Source organism: Balaenoptera musculus, chromosome 2 (genome assembly GCF_009873245.2).
Source record: "Balaenoptera musculus isolate JJ_BM4_2016_0621 chromosome 2, mBalMus1.pri.v3, whole genome shotgun sequence".
Taxonomy (NCBI): domain Eukaryota; kingdom Metazoa; phylum Chordata; class Mammalia; order Artiodactyla; family Balaenopteridae; genus Balaenoptera; species Balaenoptera musculus.
Window position 1 is genome coordinate 19,134,985 of NC_045786.1, and position 27,601 is coordinate 19,162,585.

At 37.0% G+C, this 27,601-nt stretch overlaps 2 protein-coding genes across 2 annotated transcripts in view; one reads left to right on the top strand and one right to left on the bottom strand.

Annotated features, from left to right (window-relative positions):
• The first annotated feature begins 803 nt into the window (after positions 1–803).
• Positions 804–27,601, top strand: part of YME1L1 (YME1 like 1 ATPase) — a 34,134-nt gene continuing 7,336 nt past the window's right edge. Inside the window, 12 exon segments of the mRNA XM_036842448.1 lie at positions 804–1,007; positions 5,523–5,654; positions 11,225–11,387; positions 11,908–12,006; positions 16,219–16,328; positions 17,679–17,829; positions 18,237–18,320; positions 19,873–19,955; positions 22,079–22,169; positions 22,902–23,054; positions 26,119–26,251; positions 26,963–27,025. Of these exon segments, the coding sequence (XP_036698343.1) occupies positions 975–1,007; positions 5,523–5,654; positions 11,225–11,387; positions 11,908–12,006; positions 16,219–16,328; positions 17,679–17,829; positions 18,237–18,320; positions 19,873–19,955; positions 22,079–22,169; positions 22,902–23,054; positions 26,119–26,251; positions 26,963–27,025 (1,295 nt within the window). The 5' untranslated portion in view covers positions 804–974.
• LOC118890112 (synaptophysin-like protein 1) lies at positions 24,526–26,048 on the bottom strand. The gene is given in 2 exon segments (XM_036842447.1): positions 24,526–25,394; positions 25,396–26,048. Coding segments are annotated over 2 exon segments (717 nt in total). The 5' UTR covers positions 25,731–26,048; the 3' UTR covers positions 24,526–25,012.

Below are 27,601 nucleotides of genomic sequence, written 5' to 3' on the forward strand. Positions count from 1 at the left end.
TCCAGTGCGGCCCCGCCCCTGTCACCTGCTCTGCGTCAACGCAGAAGCCAATGAACTTGAAGGCGGGGCAGCTGGGAAATTCTTGAACCAACCACAGGCTCTTCCAGGGTGACAGCGGCTCACGTACCTCGTTTGTAGGGACAGGGGGCGACACAAATAGTTCTTGGCAGACGGGGAAAGGGATTACGGGGTCTTGAATCTGAATCGAGGGATTTGAAGAGTTTTCTCCCGACCTCCAAACGAGGCTGGTGGGACCCGGCCCTCATCCCACTTTTTTTGTTTGTTTTTTAAACTCCTTTGCGGCCTCCCACCCGCGGGAGAAACGTAAACCAGTTCGGTCTGGTCCGTGAAACAATGGCCAGTGAAATCACAGAATGTGGAGAAACTGGATGAGCAGGATGCGCATGACTGGTCCTGTAATTTGACATTTTAACAGGATGTAACTTGCCTATCTGAAATAGGAAGAGTTATTTATTGTGGGGAAGATACAGAGCACTTAATTGTAGCAAACGAGCTTATTAATAGCTCAAGGCCCAGTCAGAACAGGAAAATATATTGGAAGTATTGATAACGAAGCTGGAGAAAGATTTAACAGGGTCCGTGTCTTTCCCCTTTAAAAAGAAAACTACAGCCAGTGAGCTTTGGGGCTCCGGCGCGTGCATTACTCAACGTGAACGTGAACTACCTTGGGGGGCGTCAGCTGCCCCCTAAAAGGCGGAGCGTTGACGCACGCCCCTGGGTGGCGGCCTCACTTGCCCCGGAAGTACTGTTGCGTTAGCGCCTTGCCTTCCGGGGCAGATTGTCTGTCTTTGCAGCAGCTGTAGGCAGGGGAGGCCATTTTCCGTTTCTAGGAAGAGTGAGGGCGAGAGGAGAGAGAAAAGAAGGGGAAAAAAGGGCTCAGCGCCTCCCCGCTGGGCCGTGGACAAGAGGGACAGTTTCGGCAGGCGGGTGAGGTCGCTGACGGCCTGGAGAAGATGTTTTCCCTGTCGAGCACCGTTCAGCCCCAGGTGGGTCCGGCATCCAGTCCATTTTTCTTCCCCCGCCCTGCCCGCGTTTGCCGTTTGCGTTTCTTGGAAGTGGTTTCTCTTAAGGGATCGTAGGAGGGAAGCGTTTAATCCAGTTGGAGTCCTGGGGTTGAGAAGGGATCGGGGCAACGCTGAGAGTAAAGGGCTGACGATGAAGCAGAAGCAAAATACGAGCGTGATGGAGACCTTGGCTTATCGATTTGATTGCGTGGAATTTTTGCTACAGAATCCATCAGGCATTGTTCAGTGCTAGACGTTCTGGGGTGGGGGTGGGGAGGGGGCAGGGGAAACGTCTGCCGTAGGTGTAAAGGGAGCAAGTGATGTTCCTTTTCCATCCTTCGCCTCTTCAAAGACTTTCGTCTTCACAACCCGGATTCTCTACTCTTTCTTTTAAATGGAATTTAACCCAAACATGCTATAAAAATTTGAATAATCTCCTATGAATGCTTTCTTTTTTTGACCGAAAGTAACTAATAAATATATATTGATATATTTAAGTTATTGACTGCTTGCACTTAAAATTTTGATTCAGCCTCCTCCCCATCTTTTCATTTTTGAAGCAAAAGGGCAGAGAAAAAAGATTCCAAGCGTTTTTATTTTTAATTCTTCTTTCAGGAGTAATCACCGGTGACAATGTTTTGTTCTTAGTTCATTTAAAAATCTTTTTTGATGGTGACATTTTAATTTTTTTTTTGAGAGTTCTTCACGGTTTTGCAAATAAACGGTTTTTGAAAACATTCCGTTTTAAAAATAATTTTTGACGTTCTTTAGTTTCTTGGTTAAAGCATATAATTATGTCCCTCTGTGTAACCTCCACTCCCTTTTGTTTTGTTTTGTTTTGAATTTTGCTAGTACTGGTGGGGTAATAAAAAATGAAGTGGTTAGTTATTTATTGGGCATCAGTAATGTGCTAGGTGAACAAAGCAAATGTGGAATCTTGATGATATGAAGTAAAAAATGAGTAGGAGTTAGCCAAGTGAAGAGTGAATAGATGTGAACAGGTAGACAGAACATCTGGAGGTTCTGAGATAGTGACAAGCCTAGCTGATTGGAGGAATAAGAATAAGGCCAGTGTGGCTAGAGCGTGGTGATTAAAGGGCCAGTGACGGAAAGGAGGTTGGGGAGAAGACTTGATGCAGATCATACGGGGTGTTACGATAAGGGACTTTGGACTTAACTTTAAGTTTGTTGGAAACCACTGAATACTTTTAAGCATGTTAAGGAGTAACATGATCAGATTTACATTACAATCTATTACAGAGTAATAGATTACTCTGGCTTCTTGCTGTGTGGAGAATGTGGAAGGACAGAGTGGAAATGTTTTCAGTTTAGGATGTTACTACACTAATCCAGAGAGGGATAATGCACCGGTAAGTGGTGACAGTGGTTATGGAAAGAAGGGGATGAGATTTATTTTGAAAAAAGAACAGAGGGAATTCCCTGGTGGTCCAGTGGTTAGGACTTCATGCTTTCACTGCCAAGGACTGGGGTTCAATCCCTGGTCGGGAAACTAAGATCCCAGAAGCCGCGCGGTGTGGCCAAAAAAGAAAGAAAGAGAAAAGAATAGAATTTAATGAGGAATGATGGAAAGAGGTGTTTCTGGGTTTGATCAGCTGGATGCAAGTAGGTGTTATTTACCAAGATGACCGGTGTCTGGAGGAGTCCTACCAATCGTTTGAAAAAGAATTTGACTTGGGGCTTCCCTGGTGGCGCAGTGGTTGAGAATCTGCCTGCCAATGCAGGGCACACGGGTTCGAGCCCTGGTCTGGGAAGATCCCACATGCCGCAGAGCAACTAGGCCCGTGAGCCACAACTACTGAGCCTGCGCGTCTGGAGTCTGTGCTCCGCAACGAGAGGCTGCGATAGTGAGAGGCCCGCGCACCGCGATGAAGAGTGGCCCCCGCTTGCCGCAACTAGAGAAAGCCCTCGCACAGAAACGAAGACCCAACACAGCCAAAATTTAATTAATTAATTAAAAAAAAAAAAAAGAATTTGACTTGGCTTGCTGAATTCAATATTAAACCTTTTGAAACTGAACTGCCAAGAAATTGATGTCAGGAAGATCCGATTTTAGGAGAATTTATCATTAGCTGAATGGAGTTAGTGGTATGCAATGTCGGTAGAGGTAGTGAAGGAATTTTCTGTACTATAGGCAGTCCTAACTGGACTCATGTAGGACCGTTATATGACACAGAAGTTCAACCTTTTCATTGAGGAGAGATCAAACCATCTTTTAGCAGGTTAAATTCTTTATTGAATGAGAAGAGGTACAACTAATTAAAATAAAACTTTTCAAGGTTATCGACAGGAAATTCCCTGGCGGTCCAGTGGTTAGGACTTCACACTCTCGCCGAGGGCCCAGGTTCAATCCCTGCTCGGGGAACTAAATTCCCACAAGCCGCACAGGGAGCCCAAAAAAACAAAACCAAAAAATGTATAGACAGAAAATATGTATCTCAAAATAATTTCATTCCTGTAGTTTTTTGTTTGTTTGTTTGTTGTTCTTGTTTTTCGGTCACGCTGCAAAGCTTGTGGGATTGAACCCAGGCCCTCAGCAGTGAAAGCATGGAGTCCTAACCACTGTACCGCCAGGGAATTCCCTGATTCTTGTAATAGTTTGAAAAGAGCTTATCGTTTCTTTCTGACTGTAAAAATAATACAAGCTAATTGCCAAAAATCCTGAAAAGAAAAATATAAATAAGAAAAATCACCTATAATTTCATCACCCCAATAGATCACAGTTTAGAATAAGTTCGTTCATCCTTTTAACTCTACACAAATATGTGTATGCATACTTTTTAAAAAAATGTTACATAAAGGTTTACGGCTCGCTTTTTTCATTTAAAAAACAGTATTATGAATTTATTTCTGTATCAATAACCGTGGGATGAAAAGTCTTTAAGTGAAATCTGGAGTCAGATTATCTGGGTTAGAATCCTTCCTATAGTACTTTCTTGCTGAGAAAGTGTAGTAGTGTGATAGAAATGTAATAGTAACTGATGTTTATAGCTGTTAGGAGGATTAAATGAGATAATATAAGTAAAGTACATAGTTCAAAATGTGGCATAAAGTAAGAGCCCATTTAATTTAATCATTTGCTCAACAGATATTTATTTAGCATCTACTGTGCGCATTATTGTTGCACTGGGATACAGTATTGAATGAAATAGAGAAAGTAAGGTAGAGAAAAATAAAATATAAAGTGTTAAGTTATATTAAGTATAACGTAAAAACAGTTTATATTAAATAATTTATAAATAAAATAGAGGAAAAAACCCCTTGCCACATGAAACTTATGCTCCAGTGGGAGAATGTGGTATAATAAATAAAAACTATTTGGTCTTTGTTCCCAGTTCTTGGCACAGAGCTCCTAAAACCCTTGAAATTTCCTGTGTGATGGGCGTGTCTTTATTCTTAAAGCCCCTCTTTGGATCATACCTGGATTTACGCTAATGAGGTGACTTAGATTGGGATTTCTAGTAAACAATATATAGGTAAATAAGTAAATATATGAAGTGTGTTAGATAATGAAAATGTCAAGAAGAAAAAATAGAGCAGAGGAAGGCAACAAGGAATATTTTTTAGGGGAGGGTTGCTGAAATCTTACATAGGTTGTCCAGGGAGAAGATGCATGAAAAGATGACTTGAGTTAAGAACTGAAGGGAGAGCAAACTATGTGACTAACTGGACAGGCGGGAATAAACGGCAGTGTAAAGTCCTTGAGGTGAGGGCCTGCCAGGTGTGTTCCAGGAACAGAAAGGGGGATGCGGTGGTGGGAGCAGAGAGAAGGAAGGGGAACTTAGTGCTGGATCAATTCGGAGAGGTGATAAAGAGCCAGGGAGGGCTTTCTCTGTCATCGTTATTAGGACGTTGACTTTTATTGTGAGAATAGCCATTGGAGGGTTTTGAGCAGAGGAGTGATGAGAGCTGACTGGCTTTAATAGAGCAGATTCAGGGAGAGAAGTTAGGATGCAGTTGTAAAAATCCACATATAGATGATGGTGACTTAGAATAGGGTGGTGCATGGGGAAGTTGAAAAGTATAAAATTCTGGGTATATGCTTACTTGTTTCATGTCTGCGAAATATTTCATTTTTGTGGTGGTATCATTTGTGTAGCCACTCCCCTATTGGACATTTCTAGCTTTCCACAAATTTTCAAATATTTTGATGAAAACTGTCTTCTGTGCATATGCAAGCATAGATCATTACTTACTAGATTATTTCCTTGGAATAAATCCCTAGAAGTTAGATTGCTCGAATGGTGAAATGTATGTATTTTTAATACTTTTGCTGTATATAACCCCTATACTATCCTGAAGGGATATACCAGTTTTCTTCCTACCAGCAATAATCTGAGTATTTATAATTTTTAATGTATAGTTTTGATATACGGTGTATATTTAACTTTTTACAATACCCAGTCCTGACAATAACAAGTTTTTTTCTGTTTTTATTTTAAAAAACACTACTTATTTTCAACTTCTGTCTTTTTATAGGTTACAGTTCCTCTGAGTCATCTCATCAATGCCTTCCATTCACCGAAAAACACATCTATTTCTGTCAGTGCATCAATTTCTCAAAACCAGCATCGAGATGTAGTGTCTGAGCATGAGGCTCCCAGCAATGAGGTAATAGTTTTTACCCTGGGTGTGTGAGAAAGTTTTTTTAGTTTAGTACATTGTAAACATGCCTGAAATAACTTTCTATGTTTAGGCATTTGTAACAGGGTGATTTCTGTCTTCAGCTTAATCTCCCTTAATCTCCCTTTTACGTTTAAAGATGTCCAACTCTGGCTTTGTTGTACATATAGAAATATTACTTTATTTTATTTTTAACATTTAATTTATAAAAAATTTCATGTGGCAGTGTATTGGTATTCACTTCCTACGTTACTGCTTGTAATGTTTAGATATTCTTTTGTGTTGCTTCAATGGTAGCAGGGAACCTACAGTTAACTACAGTTAACTCCATAATTCCCATAATTCTCAGGAAAGATAGAATAGCAAGAAGTTATCATCTACTGCCTTATAGGAGCTTTCAGTGTAATTGAACAATTAGAATATAGATACCTGAAAGTGAAATGTATAAGCTATGAAACCATACTTTGAGTATTCAGAGAATTATAAAATCATTGTGGCCTAGGATATAGCGAATTCCCAACCTAGGAACCTTGTGTTTACAAGATTCATTAATAAGATAGTTGCTTGTAGCTCAGACTACATTTTTCATAGTAAACATTATAATCTACAGTTAAGTTTCTCAGAAGCCTCTTTAACCATAAATAGCTTATGTTCTTAGTCCTGATATCAGGGGCTATGGCAAAGGACAGTAGAGGAGGAGTTGAAAAAAAGTTTGCGGGACTTCCCTGGTGGCCCAGTGGTTAAGACTCCACGCTTCCAATGCGGGGGGCCCGGGTTCGATCCCCGTTTGGGGAACTACAATCCCACATGCCATGTGGCGCAGCCAAAAAAAAAAAGTCTGCTTTTGGTGGGGGTGGGATGGGGAGTGGTTGTGAGGTGAGTCTTGGGATACAATTTTACTTAGATGAAAAGTTTGTCTTTATGCTTTCTTTTTTTTTTTTTCTTTCTTTTTTAATTAATTAATTTATTTATTTTTGGCTTCATTGGGTCTTTGTTGCTGCGCACAGGCTTTCTCTAGTTGCGGCGCGCAGGCTTTCTCTAGTTGCGGCGAGCGGGGGCTACTATTCCTTGCGGTGGGCGGGCTTCTCATTGCGGTGGCTTCTCTTGTTGCGGAGCATGGGCTCTAGGCATACGGGCTTCAGTAGTTGTGGCACATGGGCTCAGTAGTTGTGGCTCGCGGGCTCTAGAGAACAGGCTCAGTAGTTGTGGCGCACGTGCTTAGTTGCTCCGCGGCATGTGGGATCTTCCCAGACCAGGGTTCGAACCCATGTCCTCTGCACTGGCAGGCGGATTCTTTTTTTTTTTAAGTATTTATTTATTTATTTATGGCTGTGTTGGGTCTTCGTTTCTGTGCTAGGGCTTTCTGTAGTTGTGGCAAGCGGGGGCCACTCTTCATCGCAGTGCGCGGGCCTCTCACTATTGTGGCCTCTCTTGTTGCGGAGCACAGGCTCCAGACGCGCAGGCTCAGTAATCGTGGCTCACGGGCCCAGCTGCTCCGCGGCACGTGGGATCTTCCCAGACCAGGGCTCGAACCCGTGTCCCCTGCATTGGCAGGCAGATTCTCAACCACTGCGCCACCAGGGAAGCCCTGGCAGGTGGATTCTTAACCACTGTGCCACCAGGGAAGCCCTGGCAGGTGGATTCTTAACCACTGTGCCACCAGGGAAGCCCCTATTCTTTCCTTTTATATTTTCTGCCAAATTCCTATTGCCTCTGTCTATAGGCAATCCATTCTTGTCTTCTGTTGTGACACCCTTCTTCCAAGTTACAGCCCGAGAGCTTTCCTAATAAGACTGCATGTATCAAAATTGCTACATGCAGTAATATTATGTTCATTTTAGAAATTTTGGAAAATATTATGTAGGTAGAAGAAATTAAATTAACCTATGATCCTGCTTCTCTTTTTCTCACTTGTACTTTTTTATTTTATAATAGTTGGATCATACTGTATATGCTGATTTAGATTTTGCTTGATCATTTAATAGTCTTAAGAACTTTTTATTCCATACATTTTCTTTATTTTTAATGACTTTCAGAGTGTTCATTTTATGATGTTCTGTTGTTGGAAATTGTTTCCAATTTTTTGCTGCTCTAAACAACTCCATTTGTACTCTCTGTGGTGCTAAATGTTTGACTATTTCATCAAGTGAAATGGCTAGGTCAGTAGTGAAGTACATTTTGAGGGCTTGAAAAGTAGCTAACCTCTAGAAGCCAGTGCTGAGCTTAAGACTAATGGTCTCAAATACAGAATTGGTGTCTTATCCTCTGATTTACCTTCATTATTCCTATGGTTTATCACTGATGACCGTTTGTTATTGCTTCACAAACATTTTCATTCTTCTTAAGCATCCTCCCTCATCTCTACTCGCACTTCCTTTGCTCTGAGGTTACATTGCTTTCATCAGGTCTTGCTCATCCAAATACCCACTTCACAGCGCAAGCAAAAAACTTTCAACTTCCTTCAAGCTACTGACTTCTTTTCCTGTTGCTTTCAGACTTCTTGAAAAAGTAGTACTCTGAACTTAATATCTATTCTTGCTAAACTTTTATTCATACTACATCCCATTGTAGTTTGGCTACTACTTTTACCATTTTATAGACTTGTTTTGGTATATTTTGTTGACTTCCTTAGCAGTAAGTACAGGTCTTTTTAAAAATCCACATCTTTTTCATCTTTTCCTTAGCATTTGACCTTGCTGAACATCCACTGCTTTCAAAATACTTTCATAAATTGAGTGATACTACATTGATGGGTTTTTTTTTTCTCTTTCTGTTTTGCTGGGCTTTTTTATTGCCAGCCTTTTACATAGTGTGTGTACATTTATCTGTAATCTAATTTTCATTTTGCATAGTCTCCCAGATTGTATATCTTAATGTCTATATATATTTTTATGCTGATAACTCCCAAATCTATCTCCAACTCTAAAGTATCTCTAAAGTTTTAAAGTAGTTATCTGGTGGCTTATTAAAATACCCCTCTGGATAGGCTCCAAGGACCTCAAAATTAAGATGTCTAAAACTGAGCTGCTTCCCCAGATTCCAGTGTAGTTGATCTTAGGGTGGTTTTAGCCCCTCTTCATCAGTATGGGTCCAACCAAGAGAGAGAGACCACATAGTCATTTGAACAGTGAATGTTTAATATAAAAAATATATAATTTTTTAGTTAATATTTTAAAAACCCTGGTCTAACAGGGGATTAGAATAACTAGGGATTGGCTAGTAATAAGTAAAGAAAATTCAAATATATAGGACTTGCGGATTCAAGAAGCAGCTAATCCTCCCAGGACTGAGAGCTTCCCAGGAAGAGTTCTCCACCCCTGGGCTGAGGTTCTGAGGTTGTTGGAGAGGGCATGGCCTTGGCTCACTGAATGGCCCAGGAGTCACTGGTGCCGTGCCAGCTGAACCTGATGGAAGTCTGCCCCCTTGGGTACCAGGAGAAGCTGTTCATGGGGATGTGTGTTACTGGAAAAGCTGCTGGGTACTGCTGGCAACTGTGCACTGTAGGAGCCAGGCTTTGGAGAAGCTGCACGAGTGGCAGGAACCACTCCTGGAGAAACCATGGGTGTTACGTTGCACACAGGAGCCTGCTGAGTGAACACAATAGCCTGAACCAGGAGCAGAAACTCCTCCTACAGTGTCTCTCCAGTGCCCTCTACTGACAGCTTGATGTTCTAGCCAACAAAGGAAAAATATTTAAAGGGCCCAGATCCATGAACATAGAGCCAAAAAAAGGATAAAGAGGAGCTAAGAGACAACAAATCAATAACCAGCACATCCATCCAGAACCCTTCTCCCTCACAATCCCTATACTTTTCTGGTTTCTTCAAATGTCTGTTGTCTGTGACTTGGTATTTGCATCCTTCTTAGTCAGGGCTCGGTTTGGGTTCATACTATTTTTCTCTTGTTACATCAGCCTTGTGTTCTCCAGCTTATCATCTTTGTCTTCTATTTTCTTCCTATAAAACAAAACTAATGATATTAGCTATAGAATTAAATTCAAACAAGGCTCTTCACAATATGGCCATAGCCCATCTTTCTAGTGCTTTCTTCGGTCACTAAACTTTTTACTGCATCTCAAACATTCCAAGCCCTTTGATGACTTTTTGTTTGCCCTCTTCCCCAAGGTTTCTGCCCCCATCATTTGTGAATTAAGTGTTACTTCAGTGAAGCCTTATCACTTAGGAAATTAGTTGTTGTGTTCTCTTACGACTTTTCAAAAAATATCTCTGTAATAGCAGTTACCTTATTGTATGATAATTATCATATTCATATGTACCTTATTTCTCTTTATGTTCCTAGGACTTGATACTCAATATGTAAGGGGCATAAATTTCTGTCTTAGTTAAAAATCTGCATTTCCCTTTGTATTATAAATAGACTTTTTGGTTTCCCCATTTTAAAAGATAAAATATCTTTGTAGCTCTTGAATATTGTAGTCCTTCTGATTCCATTATAATAATGTGCTTTATATTCTACAGTTTTTATTACCTTAAAAAGCACCTTTTAAGTATTTTATTTCATCCTGCCTTTATCTTACTGTATATCCTAGGATATGTAGATGAGCAAGGCGTCATCTCTTCCATTGATCCATATTATCTTGTTGTGAAATAGGCAGGATATATTTTATAGTCATTTTCCTAATGAGGAAAGGGATTCTAAGGATATGAATGACTTGTCACAAAGCTAATATTTGACAAACTCCTGAACATCAATCCAGAGCTATGTAATCCGGGGATCTGACTACACCAGTCATAAAAAGTTGATGCTTTACTTAGTCTGTTTATTTTTGGTCTCCTTACTTGAAGTTTTAGCTGTTTGGGGCTTGTCCTTAGTGTCTCCCTGTCAGCTCATTTGGACAAGAAAATAGCTCACCCCTATCCTATTTCTAGTTATTTTAGAACTGTTTTAAGGTGAGTGTATTTTCTTGACTGGTTTTCACACATCTTCTACTTTGTTTAATTTCCCTCCTTATTAGAAGTTAGATATGGCTAACTTAACAGAACCTTTCAGTTCAAATAAGAATCTCAGCAATTCTTTATTGGATGGGCTTTTGTTTATGGTCATTAGGGACTGGAGGAAGCTTTAAAGCTCCATAGACTGGTGATACTATTGGGAATATGATTTTCTTAACCTGTCAAACCATGTGTCAAACCTCACATGACTGACCTCAGTAAAACTAGAACTAGAAAAATATTCATACAAATTTATTTTTTAAATATTTGAAAGAAACAGGGAATCAATACATTTGTTAGATTTTAAAAATTCATTGTTTCAATTGATAAGTACTCTTCAAGTTAAATAGCTTGATAGTAATGCTTACTTGAGATAAACAACAAGGACCTACTGTATAGCACAGGGAACTGTATTCAGTATCTTGTAATAACTTGTAATGAAAAATAATCTGAAAAAGAATACATATATTTATACATATATAAGTGTATGTATATATAACTGACTCACTGCTGTATACCTGAAACATTGTAAATCAACTATATGTCAGTAAAAAAATAAAAATTAAAAAATAGTAATGCTTACTTGGTTGAATTAATCTTTTACAGCCTATACTTAACTTAAGGGACCTTGGATTATCTGAATTAAAAATTGGACAAATTGATCAACTGGTAGACAGTCTACTTCCTGGAATTTGTAAGGACAAGAACGTTTCTTCCCATTGGCATACATCTCATGTATCTGCACAGTCCTTCTTTGAAAATAAATACGGTAAGTTAATATATTTTGTGTTCCAATGAAGGTAAGCCATTCCAGTACTATTGATAATTTAATTGATACCACTTATTGATACACCTCTGGTTTCCGGTGTTTCATTACATTGTTGATTAGAGGTTTTTTGTTTTTTTTTTTTTTTGATTAGAGTTTTGAAATTGTCTCTAGGAAATAGCAATTTTTTGTTTCTCTGTGCTCTTAGCTAAAAGTAACTTTAGCTAGACATATATATTTTTACCTCTTGGTTTGAATTTAATTTCATTGGCAGCTATATTTGTATATCATATAAAAAAAGATAATCCAATGGACAAGTGATAGACAGTAATGTGATGAAGAAATGTGATTAAATTTGCAATGCTTTTAGATAAAAATATCAAAAAGCAGAGTCATATATGGACAAATAAAAGGCAAAACTCATTTTGGTTTTTCTAATATTCGGTAAAATTATTTGTTGTATTTCATGACTTTTTTGTTTGTTTGACAGTTAGAAAATTTACTTTTTACAATTTCCCTCCAGGTTGCTTAGATATATTTAGTACTTTACGTTCCTCTTGCTTGTACAGACAACATTCAAGAACTCTTAAAAGAATTTGTTCAGATCTTCAGTACTGGCCAGGTATGAAGCAACAGTTGTATTTATTTTGAAAAAAATAATAGATTTATTTAATCTATTCAGATTTGTCTTTCTTAATGATATTAATGATTAGAAACATTCATTTGTAGCTCACAGTAGAACTTGGAGAATATTTGGAATCAACTAGTTTGGGTATATCTGTGTAATTTTTAACCTGGGAAATATAACTAGATTTTGAATGTGAGTGACAAGTGCCACAGTAAAGGAAACTCTAGGGAGCTCACCTATAGCTGCTCCAAAACAATTAAGCACATTTGTTTACTTCTCTCATTTTCAAAATCCCATTGCAATGACAAAAAAAGGTAAAAATGAGAAAAATTCAGGGCAGCAGCAGAGCGGTTTTGTAAATGGACCAGAAATTTGATGACTTTCTGGAACTTATAAAGTAGATGAAACCCCATTGATGTCAAAATCCAATATGTATTCATTCATATTTATTTAATATCAGGCACTACTGATAGGTGTTAGGCGAGAGTGATAGTTACGTAACTGAAAAAGCCATATGTTATCAACCCTCATGACGCTTATAGTAGAGTGACATGAAAGAGGTGTGTAATGCTAATTCCAGTAGAACTTAGGAAAAATCCCCAAGTTCTCAGTCAATAATAGTGAGCTCTGGGGTAGATGATTTAGTGAAACAGTTGAAAGATTGCGAAAAGCAGGCCAATCACAGAACAGATCTGGCTTGCAACTTTTAGACAAAAGAACACATTTGTAGTAAGGTGTCCGTGTGTGTATGTTGAAAGGGGACTTCTGGTTTGAGGATTGATGCCAAAGAGAGAAACAAGATAGTAACCCAGGTTGCTTTGGACTTGAATCATACACTAAAGGCACCCGCTCATTTACCATAAGTCCATGTTTTGTAGTCTAAATATATTTACCACTTTGATAGTTTTGAGGACACCTGTCTGCAGTCAGTACTGATCACTATATTCTTCTTTACAAATACAAATGATTTGCAAGAATCTCCACATGTTTGAGGAAAATTTATAGCATGAAGGAGAGGCACCAGGTTGGGCAAAGAAATCTCTTTTGTAGTTCTTTGAAGAAATGGTTAATGTAGCAGACAGAAGAATACTTAAGAAGGATGATACACTCATTTTTAAATATTCAAGGAAGAAAAAATCTGAGCATGTATTAGGGTATAAAAAAATCTTAATAAATTTTCAAAAAGTTATAACTCAAAGGTCATATTCTCTGATCATATGATAAAACTGAAGTCAAATAATAGAAAAGATACCTTAAAAAAATTCCTAAATATGTGGAAATTTTTAAAGATACTTTTCTAAGTATCTTGTGGGTGAAGGGAATAGAAAACAAATTACAGACAATTATTCCTGAACCACAATGAAAATCTGCATCTCTAAATCTTTGGGTTGAGGACAAACTGAAGCTGAAGGCATTGTATGAATTTTAGGAAATAAGGAAGATGGGAAATAAATTGATTAAATATTTATTTTTAGAATTCTTTAAAAGAACGTGAGAAATTAATATGGATAAGACACATTAAATTAAGTGAATATAATGGCAAGAAATGGTTTTACTTAATTAAATCAAGAATAAATTTAAGTTTAAGAAATTAACCACATTTAAGAAATGATGAGAAAATACAGTGTTAGAAGTGAAAAGTGGGAACTGTCACAGATAATGAAGATTTTTAAATTATAATGTATATAATTTTATATTGTAAATAAAAATATGTTGAAACAGATAATTATTTGAGTTGTAAATTATTAGCAAAATTGACCCAGGAAGAGATAAGACAATAACTGTAAAATTTGAAAGATAGTATCTTTCGAATATAATCTCTTTGCTCCAAAGGCACTAGGCTCAGATGGTTTTATGGCTGTATTCTGTTTTCCAAGGTCAGGAGTCTTCCTGTTATTTAAAACCTTTTTTTTTTTAATTTATTTTATTTATTTATTTATGGCTGTGTTGGGTCTTCGTTTCTGTGCGAGGGCTTTCTCTAGTTTCCGCAAGTGGGGGCCAGTCTTCATCGCGGTGTGCGGGCCTCTCACTATCGCGGCCTCTCTTGTCGCGGAGCACAGGCTCCAGACGCGCAGGCTCAGTAATTGTGGCTCACGGGCCTAGTTGCTACGCGGCATGTGGGATCTTCCCAGACCAGGGCTTGAACCCGTGTCCCCTGCATTGGCAGGCAGATTCTCAACCGCTGCGTTAAAACTTTTTTAATAAAGGAAAAGATAGGCTAGGCTTCCCTGTTTATTCCATGAGATTACTGATACTAAAATATTAGTACAAAAAAGAATACAATAGATTAATTTCACTTAATATAGATATAGAAATCCTAAGTAAAGTCTAAAAAAGCACATATAGAAATATCCTAAAAAATATGATTAAGGAATACAAGAATGATTTAACATTAGGAAGTAGGTTAATTTATCATGTTAATTGATTAGACAAGAAAAGGATTATTATTTGTATATGATAAAAAGGCATGTGATATATCCTAATTATTATGCTTCCTAAAAACTTGTAGAATAGATACTTTTAAAATTTCTGAAGTGTATCTATCTGTTTCTCATTAATATGAGAAACAGGATGTCTAGTATCCTGTTTTTGTTCAGTAATTTGGAGATCTTGAAATGTCTGATTAAAAAGAAAAAGGAAGTTTTATATAAGTTAAAAGGGGCAAAATTATAATTAGGTGATACGATTGTTTACCAGAAAATTCAATAAAATCAACTGAAAGGCTGCTCTGGTGCCATAGAAGATAAATGCATAAAAATCAATAGCTTTCTTATATCCTAGCAATAGGTTTTATTTACAGTTTGTTCAAAATCCATTAAATCTTGTATCCTGACAAGAAATATGCAACATGATATATATATACCCACACAGATGTATATATGTATGCGTATGAAACCTGACTGAAGGAAATAAAAGAAGAGCTGAGTAAAATAAAGTGAGAGAGTACTGTAGTCCTTTTCAGAAGAACTTAGCGTTCTAACATTATCAGTTTGCACCCAGATTTTCAGTGCAGCTCCAATCAAAATTCGAAACATTGGTTAGGAAAATAAAGAAGTTGATTTTAAACTTGGGCATAAAAAGGGAATCAGATTATTTTCTTACACCTTTAAAAAGTTCCAAAGAACTGAAAACAAGTAGAAGTATTAGATGAAGTCAGTAAACTGCCTTTAAAATCTTAGTGTGAGGATGAGACTCTTTAATCAAAGCACAGTGAAGAAAACACTAAAGATTAAAAGACATGGCTTCATTAACCTTACAGATTACTGTATCACTTAATTAAAAGACAAAGACATTAAAATAAATGTTTGAAATACACATGACTAAAAGTATATATAACATCCATATTCTGCAAATGAAAATGGAAAAATATGAAAGGTCATGAGTGTTCAATTCACTAAAGAAATAAAAATAATCAATAAAAATTAAAAATGTTTTCAAAAATTTTCCTCACTTCTAATCTGAAATGCAAATTGAAACAAAATGTTACTTTCTGCCCATCAGATTTTGTACAAATTAAAAAGATTTTTATTTATATTCAGTGCTGCAAAGGATATGGAGGAAAGGACACTCATATTCATTGGTGGGTGTATAAATTCTTGACAACATCCTTTTGGAGGACAGTTTCTTAGTGTTAAACAATTCAAGTCTCACAGTGTCACTTTTAGGAATGTAGTCTGTGTGTGGTGAAAGATAACATGTACAAGATTTTTAACTGCAGCATTATTTTTAGCAATAAAAACTAGGAAACAGCTAATGCCCATAGTAGGGAAGTAGTTGAGTAAATTACCATACCCTGATAAATTGGAAAACTAAACAGCCATTAAACTGAATGCACTGTCTGACCTTTTCTGAAAAATGTCCGTGATAAATTGTTAAGGGAAAGAAGACAATTGCAAAAAATTATGTACTATTTTTATAGAAAGAGCATGTTTTAATACATGGAAGTACAGTCATGGAATTGTTCAGTTGGTTACTTCTGGAACACTTCAGCACACTTGTAATTAAAGTCATTAAAACGGGTTGAATCTGTAAATCACCTTTACTTTTTCTTGGTAATTTTAAAATGTAAAAACAACAACAAAGAATTGTGTTAAAAAAATAAGATAATAACTAGGATGTACGGGAATAGTGTCAGAGTTTTTATTCTTACGTACTTTCCTTGTAAAAATTTAAAATGAGAAGTAAATGTGATACTGTTTGATTCAGTTTTCGTACAGTCTCGGGGTTTTAAAACTTTAAAGTCAAGGACACGACGTCTACAGTCCACTTCTGAAAGATTAGCAGAAACACAACATACAGCACCATCATTCGTGAAGGTAATTAGACCTTTTATGCTGTTGTTTGAAAAAGCAGTAATTTTCAAGTTATTAAAAAGAAGCTTCAATATCTGATTTCTGTTGCTGACTAATAGATTTTCTTCCATCTTTCCACTTAGGATAAGGGATTAATATCCTGTGTAATCAGTATAGCTAGAACTTTCCTGGGTGCCAAGCTTATCTTTCCATTAGCCTATTAGACATCTTCCTCTGTTGCTTTTTTTCCCCCTATCAATCTACACCTGTTTATGTATTCTTGGATAAGTAACATCCACCCAAGCTAGAAACCTGCTGGACAGCTATGATCTGTCCATCTTCTCTCACCTCCCACATCCATTAATCACTAAAATCCTGTTGATCCAGCCTCTTAAGTATTTATTTCTTAAATCTGTCTTCATCCCCAGTTCCACTGCATAGATAGACCATAGTTATTTCTTGCCTAGATTCCTCTCATAAACACTCATTTAGTCTCCTTGCCTTTAGTTTTGCTACCTTTAGCCCAGCCTCCAGACTGCCATCTACCAGACTGTCTAAAATGTATCAGTGTAATGGTTGTATTCCTCTGCTTTATTGTCAGACTTCTGCCATGGTACATATGGCATTTCATCATTTGGCATTCTGCCTACCATTTTTGTGTTCTCCTCTTTCAGTGTGCCCCCTCCTCTCCCCCTACCCTCCTTCTCGCTCGGTTTTTTAAAGTCCTGTCAAACAAGATTGTTTATAGCTCTTGAGCACTAAAGGCTGCTGTTTCATGGCTCTGTCAAATTATTCATGCTCTGTGTTCCCGTGGTTTAGCTATGCCATTCTCTGTAAGGCCTTTACTGACTTCTTAGGTAGCATTTGTTTTACCACCATACCTAGTACCTCTAACATAGTATCAAAATGACTTCAAAAACTTAGTTATTTGTGTATCTCTGCCCAATAGACTGAAAACATTCAGATGATTGGTTATTTATCTTTACATCTTCAGAACTTATACAGGACCAAGTATATGAAAGGTGCTCAGTAAACATTTAATAAATGAATGAGGTTTTTCCTCCAGCAGAAATAAAGGAATGTGACCTATTCTAAGCCATTAGAACCCTAAGTCAACATGTGACCTGTTAACTGTTTTCAGTATAGTTAGTGGTCTTATGTAGAGAGTTTCTCTATATTAATTGATGCAAGTATAGGGTACAGTGTTAGTTTCCTAGCCATTGATTATTTATTGTTGAGTCTTAATTCTTCACATTGACAATAAAAATTTTTAATTCTAGAATTTTAATGAATTTTTTTGTGAGTGGTTGTTATATTTTGGGGGAGTATTATCTGTATAGTCAGCTGATACTGATGTGTTGTTTGCGTATTTAGGGGTTTCTTTTGCGGGACAGAGGATCAGACGTTGAGAGTTTGGACAAACTCATGAAAACCAAAAACATACCTGAGGCTCACCAAGATGCATTTAAAACTGGTTTTGCAGAGGGTTTTCTGAAAGCTCAAGCACTGACACAAAAAACCAATGGTGAGTTGATTTGGCAGCATCCATGTTTAGGGAAGAATATCCGAAAGAAAGTTATAGTCCTGCCTTTAAGTGATTATAATAACTTTTCTAACAACTTTCCAACATTTTATTGGTTATATTTCGTTATATTTGTATCTTAAGCTGTGGTGTAGAAATGGGAATATCTGCTGGCACTTTTCACTTTCTGAAGTGAGAAGCCAAAGTCAGCGATAGAAGCATGAGTGGCTTCATGGAGTTTTTGGTAACAGGTGCTGAAAGGCAATCATGGAGATTATGTAAAACATGCCAGGCTCCAAAATTGCATGTGGTGAAATGTGATTACCATCAGTAACCTAATACTTGCATTTCATTGAGCTGTCATTTCTCATTGATATAATTTGATTTAAGGCTTTTTCTTTTTTCTCCAGATTCTCTAAGAAGAACTCGCCTGATTGTCTTTATTCTGCTGGTAGTTGGCATTTATGGACTCTTAAAAAACCCATTTTTATCTGGTAGAGGCTCTTTATATTTATCTGACTTTTTTTTTTGTCTTCTATATACTCATTTCTTTTCCATAGTTAGTCTATCTAAGACTTAGAGATAAGAAAACATTAATGTTTATAGTTCCAGGGTCTAGGTCTTTCATTCCTAAGTCAAGACTTCTCAGATTGGGTCACTTTAAGATTGTTTTTTGCATTTAAATTAAAGTTCCAAGGATTACGTTAGAGTTGTTTTTTGCATTGAAATTAAAGTTCCAAGGATTATGTTAGAGTGGAAATGTTAGATCGACTTCTGGTAGTGGTTAGTTCCCCAGATTTTTAGAAAATGAAACCTATCCAATAATAAAATTTTTTTTTTTTTAATGGCTGAGAAGAGTATCTCATTTTTTTAAAAAATTAATTAATTTATTTTTGGCTGTCTTGGGTCTTCGTTTCTGTGTGAGGGCTTTCTCTAGTTGTGGCAAGCGGGGGCCACTCTTCATCACGGTGCGCGGGCCTCTCACTATCGTGGCCTCTCTTGTTGCGGAGCACAGGCTCTAGACGCGCAGGCTCAGTAGTTGTGGCTCACGGGCCTAGTTGCTCTGTGGCATGTGGGATCTTCCCAGACCAGGGCTCGAACCCGTGTCACCTGCATTAGCAGGCAGATTCTCAACCACTGCGCTACCAGGGATGCCCCAATAATAAAATTTTAAAAACATGTAGAAGAATTTTATAATAGCAATACAAAGTGTAATAGTCATCTATTTCAAAGACAATAATAAATTGAATTTTGTAAAAATTAACTTATATGGAAAATTACTTTAAATAGAGTCCCAGATTTTCTCAGTTTGCAAGTCTAAAATGAAGTAATAATGTCAGGTTTAAGCGGTTCCAATTGCTTTTTCTACTATCATTCAGTTTTTACCCCGTGTTTTCTCCTTTCTTTATGATGGATTACCTTGAGAGAAAAAAACTGATTTACAATTAAGAACATTGGTTGACCTGTATAAGGAATCATTCATAGAACTTGCATGTAGCCCCAGTTATTTTAAAAGTTGTTAGTGGCATCAAACCTGAGATGAGGTTTTAACATCTAGGAATAGCCTTTTTATATCTAGATTTGCCTTCTCGTCTCCTTTTTTTCAAAAAAAAACCAATATAGGGATGATAGGTGATACCAGCAGGGTGGTGGAGGGGTGGGATGAGCTCTGATGATTATTCCTTTGTGTTTCTTAATTATGTACAATGGAGTTTGAGAACCATTGGTTTAAATTTTTATTATTCGATATAAGAAGAGGAAAATTCTTAGTTTTAATTGGAAAGGCAAAGATGTCATTTTATTATGAATCATTTATTCCTTGAACACCATCTCAAAATCCAGAAGACCTAATATCTACTCCTCACACTGATTAAATATATGTGAACTTAGATATTTAATTTTTCTGGGCTTTCTTGCATCTGAAAAATATGGTAGTTAGAATTTTATGAATCTATCAAATATGTAAACATTTTTTTCCTGAAAAATAAGGTAGTTGGAATTTTATGAATATATCAAATATGTAAACATTTGTTTTTGTCCCTTTAGTCCGCTTCCGGACAACAACGGGGCTTGATTCTGCCGTAGATCCTGTGCAGATGAAAAATGTTACCTTTGAACATGTTAAAGGAGTAAGTTAAAAAGTTTACCTTGATCTCCTCAAACATGATCTTAATTGTATTTTATTATTCTAAAGGTTGAAATAATAGAAAATATATATATCGGTCTCTGCCCCATGTTCCTGGCACAGAGGTCCTAAAACCCTTGTAATTTCCGAAGTGCCAAGAGCACCAGGAGCATCTTTTGTTTTACTGTTTGGTCTTTGACCCCGGTTCCTGACCCAGGGCTTCTGAGTCCCTTAGAATTTCCTGGGTGATAGCAGTGTCCTTTGTTTGTTTTTTTTTCCCCCCTTGGCCACACTGCACGCAGCTTGCCGGCTCTTAGTTTCCCAACCAGGGATTGAACCCGGGCCCACAGCAGTGAAAACTTGGAGTCCTAACCACTGGACCACCAGGGAATTCCTGCAGTGTCTTTTGTTCTAATGAGGTGGCTCTGGGTGGGCGCCTGGATGGGGGCCGGTCACCAGAAAGATCAAGCCGTGATTAGGATCTTAGAACTTTCACCTCCACTGTATTCTCCAGAGAGGGGAGAGGGGCTGGAAAGGGAGTTAATAATTGATCATGCCTATGTGAGGAAACTCCCATAAAAATCCCAACAGGTCCGGGTTCAGGGAGCTTTCAGTTGGTGAACACGTGGAGGCGTGAGGAGAGTAGCGTTTTCAGAGAGGATGTGGAGGGGCCTTGCCTCTTCCTGTGTCCCTTGCCCTACCTGTCTCTTCCTTCTGGCTGTTCTGAGCTATGTCCTTTCGTAATAAACCAGTAGTCTAGCACCTAAACTGCTTTCCTGAGTTCTCTGAGCTGCTCTAGCAAATTAATCAAACACAAGGAGGGGTTGTGGGAACCTCCAATTTATAGCCAATTGGTAGAAGCACAGAGACAGCCTAGACTTGGGATTGGCATCTGAGGTGTGTGTGTGTGGTGGTAAGTCTTGTGGGACTTTGGCCCAAAGATGTGTTTCATGTTCACCCCTTCCCAGGTACTTTCTTTTTAACACTGCCCAATGTACTTGAGCTTTCTCACTGAGAGTTATTTAAAGTTGTGTAATGTGAGGTTGCAGGTTGGCTGCAAATATGTTATTACGCCAGTGTAATTTAAAATAAATAAATATGTGAAAGTACACATGCAGAGGCATTTTTAATTTACATTGGTAGCCAACATTTTTAAATTGAAGTTTCACCCACAAAAAGATTTCCGGGTTGTTTGTTCATTTGTTTTTTGAAAATTGAAGTCTGGAGCACTAGGCCTGTATTCTTTGGCAGAGCCATGTTGTGGTTGTCTTTAAAGGGACTGTTGCTTTCCAGTTCAGCACATTGCCACCACTGTTGTTTTACATCTGGCCTTCTGCACTCATTGACTGATACCGTTTTGCCACTAGGAATTTGCATTTGTGACTTCTGGTTACATACTGACTAGGAAAATGGCTCACCAATTTTGATAGGCAGCTTTCTTAATCTTATATCAGAGTTTTAAAGTTGAACTAGTATTCTGATTGCCATTTTTGTTGGCCAGATTGGGCTTTATTTTCGCTAGGGATCTCAATTCTGCAATATTTTATATTTTGGAGATTAAATCTTTTAAATTTTTTTTACCACAGCCATTTATGAAACAATGTTAGTACACTATAGCTTAATTTTTCTCACTGTCCTTTGGCATTTGTCAGGAACTATATCGTTTATAATCTAGTAGTAGTTCCTTGTAATGAAAATGATCTCATAACTAATCACAAATTAATGTTATAACTTAAACACAGACTTCCTTATCATTAATATATAGTAAGTCCACATAATTTGCCCTTGAAGCTTATAACCAGGTCCAAAAAAGTTTTGGATTTGAAACTTACTAGGTGACTCTTTATATTAAATGCCACTGACACATTTAACAAGAATTTTGAATATAACAGTTCTTTTTAACCAAAGGAAGCAGTTAAAAAGGGTTTTTGTTGGGATATATAAGGAGACTTCATATAACTGGCATTGAGGGTCAGGAGAAAACTCTTGAGTATTTCTAAAGGAGCCTTTTTGTATACTTTCACTGAAACAAAAAGCCAAGTTAATTTAATCTACAGTTAAATTTATGATATTCAAAGAGGGTATCTTGGTAATATAATAATTATTTGGTAAATTGTATCACTTTAGGTGGAGGAAGCTAAACAAGAATTACAAGAAGTTGTTGAATTCTTGAAAAATCCACAAAAATTTACTGTTCTTGGAGGTAAACTTCCGAAAGGTAAGATATCTTCCCTTTCGCATAACTTGACAAAATACTGTAATATGTCACTAATTTAACTTTTATCAGATTTGACTGATCAAAGTTTAATTCTTAATTGCTATTTTACAAATAAGTGGTCATTCTGAACATACTGTTCTGTAATCTTTTTTTTTTTTTATTTGGTAATTTAAAATTTTGTTATAATTTCAAACTTTAAGTAAATTACAACAATAAATAGTACAAAGAACTCCCTCCATACTTTTAACTCATGAGACTCAAAATTTTTTTAACATTTTGTTCTATTTGCTCATTCCTTTCTTTACATAACATGTATTTTTTAAACCATTTGCAAGTAAATTATAGATGTCATGCTCCTTTGCGCCTAAATACCTCATTGTGTATTTCCTAAGAATTACGGATATTCTCTTTACACCACTTCAGTACAGTTATTAAAATCAGGAAACTTAACGTAGATCCAAAACTATTATCTAATTCAAAGTCATATTCAAATTTCAGCATTTGTCCCAATATGTAAACAGTATTTAAATGATATAGGAGAATTAGTTAAGGAGCAGATCCTGAAGTGAATCATTAGTAGAGACAAATACGTTTTGGCTGTTTCGAAATATTGGTCATTGATGTGCCTTCAACTGCAAAGCTATATAAATTAATAATTATTTGTTATAAGTTCATGTCAGGCTTTGTTTCTGACTTTTAATTTGAACCATTCTTGTTTATTTTTTCTTTTAGGAATTCTTTTAGTTGGACCACCAGGGACAGGAAAGACACTTCTTGCCCGAGCTGTGGCCGGAGAAGCTGATGTTCCTTTTTATTATGCTTCTGGATCAGAATTTGATGAGATGTTTGTGGGTGTGGGAGCCAGCCGTATAAGAAATCTTTTTAGTAGGTTTTAATGTATCTTTCATACAGTACTAATTTCTCTTAACTTTAGGGGAAGAGGGTTTCTTACTCTGTCTTTGCTACCTGTTTCTGATTGATGTAATTGGCTGAAGTAGCCATTGTAGGGTTCTGGTTTCAGATAACTTAGTGTGTGAGCTAAAATAGAACTGTACTTTTTTTCCCCAATTAGTCGGAAGAGCTAGTGGAAGTGCTAGATTGCTGGGTGAGGCTGCGTGCTACTGAAAAGCTGGGTTTTTGTTTGTTTTGTTTTGGGGGTTTTTGGGGTGTGTTTTGTTTTCACCTTATTTATCAATTCTTTTCTTTTTTTTTTCTTTTAACTTCTTTATTCAGCTGGTTGCATAAAAGATATACATTCTCATATTGACAATTCTTGTCATGAACAAAAGAAACAAAAATAAGGCAATAGTAAGATGTGCTTCACATATAAACAATCATGCGGTAGTAGGAAATCTGGCCCTATACAACAAAAATATTAGGTAGCAAAATGTGAATAAGCCCCGTATTCAGAAGATACCCAGATGTGTGAGCAAAGACAGCACACCTGTAATAGAACCCACTTAGGTTCCTTGTTTATTACGCATAATTCCTTAATTATCCATTTGTGAAATAAAAATAAACATTAAGAAACATGAGATCCAAATTGCATTCATTTTCACAATATCAATACTAAACTCAAAATAGCAACTTCATTGAATATAAATGTTAAATGTTTCAAAAGTAAAAGGCAATCTTAATTTTTTGTAACCCTATGAATAGAGTCTACAAAAAAAGGTAGATTATTTTACTCTACTTACAAGCAGACTAGGCCTCAGCCTGCACTGAAGGAGTATGAGCAACAAAAGACAGCAAACAAATATCATTAGGAGTAATGCCCGTACGTATCAAAATATCTCGATGAACCACGTTCTACTTATATAGCCAATCTATTAAATAACCAGCATAATGGAAGCTTACACCTCATGCAAGAGAATTACTAAATTAACTATGTATCTATTAGAAATTTCTAAACCCCACTCCCAAAACAATTTTAGTACACCTATCAAGTACTGTAGGTCATTTAGAAAAACAGAAATAAAACATACACACAGCCTTTGTATTAAAAACTTTCATAGGGCTTCCCTGGTGGCGCAGTGGTTGAGAATCCGCCTGCCAATGCAGGGGACGTGGGTTCGAGCCCTGGTCTGGGAAGATCCCACATGCCGCGGAGCAACTGGGCCCGTGAGCCACAACTATTGAGCCTGCGCGTCTGGAGCCTGTGCTCCGCAACAAGAGAGGCCGCGACAGTGAGAGGTCCGCGCGCCGCAATGAAGAGTGGCCCCCACTTGCCGCAACTAGAGAAAGCCCTCGCACAGAAACGAAGACCCAACACAGCCAATAAATAAATAAATAAATAAATAAATAAAATTAAAAAAAAAAAAAAAAAAACTTTGATAATCTGTAAACAATGTTCAGATATAAACTGTGAACTAAATGTTTTTTCTAAATATGATTTATGTAATCAAGACTTTCTTAAACGAAGACAGGTCTTAGGAATATGATCTGTACAAACTTACAGTAGTGTATATTCCAATAGAGATTTTATTCCTATTATGATATAACAATATAACTCTTTTCTGAGTGAAGATATATGTTAAGGCTTAAGGTGTAAACACTTTGGAAGGCAAACAACTTAGTGAAGAAATTACTGTTCATTTAAAAATGTGTATCATCTCATAATAGGCCCCAGAATTTTCAAATTCACATGTGAGAATACATTTACATCTTAAATTTCTAGGGAAGGCACAAGCTTTATGTAAAAAAGCAGCAAAATTTTAAACCCACCAATTTATTGAAAAAGCTGTTACTTTTATTAGAAACAAAAAATGCTTCTCAAGATGTTGGCAACAAGTCATAGTATAGACATCTGTTTCAAACAGTGTACTTCTCTCTTCAATAATAAATTATATTCCAGTTGGAGGAGGAATACCTCCTTGGCTATGGGAAGTAGAAGTATTTGAGGGACTGTGTTAGCTGGTCTCCTTGTACACAAACCATGCATTTCCTCCCCAAAGTATCATATTCAGAAAGCCAAAGATCACAGATGCATTTAGGGATCCCATACTAGTCACAGAGCCAAAATGACATATCATTCCTTGTTGATTACAAGGCAGAAGTTCCTGGACAATATTGCGACCAGTAGCTGTTTTAATATCTGTAAGAGCTTTAGGCCAGGCTGAAGTGCTCACCAACCACAAAAAAGTGGCAACAAGCGTAACAACGAAGTCAACCATGGGAAGTTTTCGACTATCACGATACAGGTTCGTGTAACCAACATAGAGCAGTGATGCAGTACAGGAAGACAAAGACTGCAAAAGTAACATAGAATTGTGCAGAAGAAGAGTAATCTCCGATAAGGACATGATTTTTCCAATCTACATCACACATATTTACACCTTGAGGTGCCTGAAATGATGCTTCATTCAACCTGAATGGATAACCAAAAGTAGCTGTAATCGTTTTATTGTCAGAAACTTTAGGATGACAAGCCACTTGAATTTCTGTTTTGCCCTTAAAACCTCCACAGGTGGCAAAAGCAAAGATAGAAGCAATCCACTCGAGGACCTTGCTGAAGCTGAGCGGCTCCTTGAGCGGGTTGAGGTTGAGCTGGAAGGAGGACATCCTCTGAGGGAAGGAGGGAAAGAGAGTCAGGACGATGGGGTGGAGGAGGAGGGGGACAGATGAGACAGAGCTGCCCGGCCATGAGAAAGGGCAAGCGGGGCGGGCCTATCAATTCTTTAGTATGTATTTAAAAAGTATTTGTCTCAAATCTGATTGTATATGGTTTGTACAACTAGGAGGAATGAATACTCAATGGTATAATTTTTTTTTTCTTCTGAGGCTACTGTTCTTAAATCAGTTAAGAAGGACCTCCTTTTATGTATTTTCTCCCTACTGAATGTCTTTTTTTGGCTTTTTAACTATCTTACAAGTTGTTAAATATTTATGCAATTTTATTTAAAAAGTATTGATTTTATTAAACTTATTTGAATCTTTTCTGTCTTCTTAGGGGAAGCAAAAGCAAATGCCCCGTGTGTTATATTTATTGATGAATTAGATTCTGTTGGTGGGAAGCGAATTGAATCTCCAATGCATCCATATTCACGGCAGACCATAAATCAACTTCTTGCTGAAATGGATGGGTAATTGAATCTTCCTCTGTCTTTAGAATTTGGTGATATATTTGGTAGCATACCAGAGATAGGAAAAATTTTATGTTTATAGGCAACAGAGTAGTCCCTTGTGCAAGAAGTAAAGACAAGCTGTTTTGACTATTGTGTTGTTTTTACTAATGGGATCATTGATAATTGTTATATCAATTTCTCTTAAATTAAAAAATAGATTTTTCATTACTGTAGTATGACAGGAAAGCAGTGATTCCAGCTGAAAGTAGTAGTCCCTTTGGAGATGTAAAGGGAGAATACCCTTATCCCTGCACTGTTTGTGACTAGCTTTGGGTGTTGCTGTAGATCAAAAAAATGTTTCTTAAAGTCATATAAGGCATTCTGGAAGTCTAGGAGCAAATAATTTGAATTGGTAAACTTGAAAATAATTTTTCAAAAATTAGTCAGGGACTCAAGCTTTTTGTGTCAGGTCATCTCTTCCTAACTAGAAAAATTATTATGAAGGTATGTAACCACAGATGATTTGGTGATTTATTATTAACAGTTTTATTGAAGTGCACTGGCATTTTAAAAAACAATTAGAGATGCCTTATCATTTTGGGCATTAAAAAGATCAATCCCTTTTCTTTGCTGTTAGTAAGATTAATGATAAACAGTTTTGCATAGAACATTTCTACGTGTGTGCTGTTTTAATTTTCAATGAAAAGGTACTTTTTTTTTTTTAAATAGTTTTAAACCCAACGAAGGAGTTATCATCATAGGAGCCACAAACTTCCCAGAGGCATTAGATAAGTAAGTATTAAAATTTTTGTGATATATTCTAGAATAGTGATGAACTTTAAAAACATTGTGCTAAGTGAAGGACACCCATCACAAAACATCACATATTATATGATTGCTTTTATATGAAATGTCTAGAATAAGCAGATCCATAGCAACAGAAAGTAATTTAGTGGTTGCCAGAGGTTGGGGAAAATGGGGAATAACTGCCAGTAGATTTGGGGTTTCTTTCAGCTGGAGGAGGGGGGAGGGGTAAAAATTCTCTAAAATTAGATTGTGGTGATGGTTGGGCAACTCTGAATATATTAAAAACCACTGGGTTACACTACCAAATGTAAGATAGATAGCTAGTGGGAAGCAGCTGCAAAGCACAGGGAGATCAGCTCAGTGCTTTGTGACCACCTAGAGGGGTGGGATAGGGAGGGTGGGAGGGAGGAGCAAGAGGGAGGGGATTTGGGGATATATGTATACATATAGCTGATTCACTTTGTTATACAGCAGAAACTAACACATATTGTAGAAGCAAATTATACCCCAATAACGATGTTAAAAAAAAAAACAAAACACTTCAATTCTATGACATAAAAT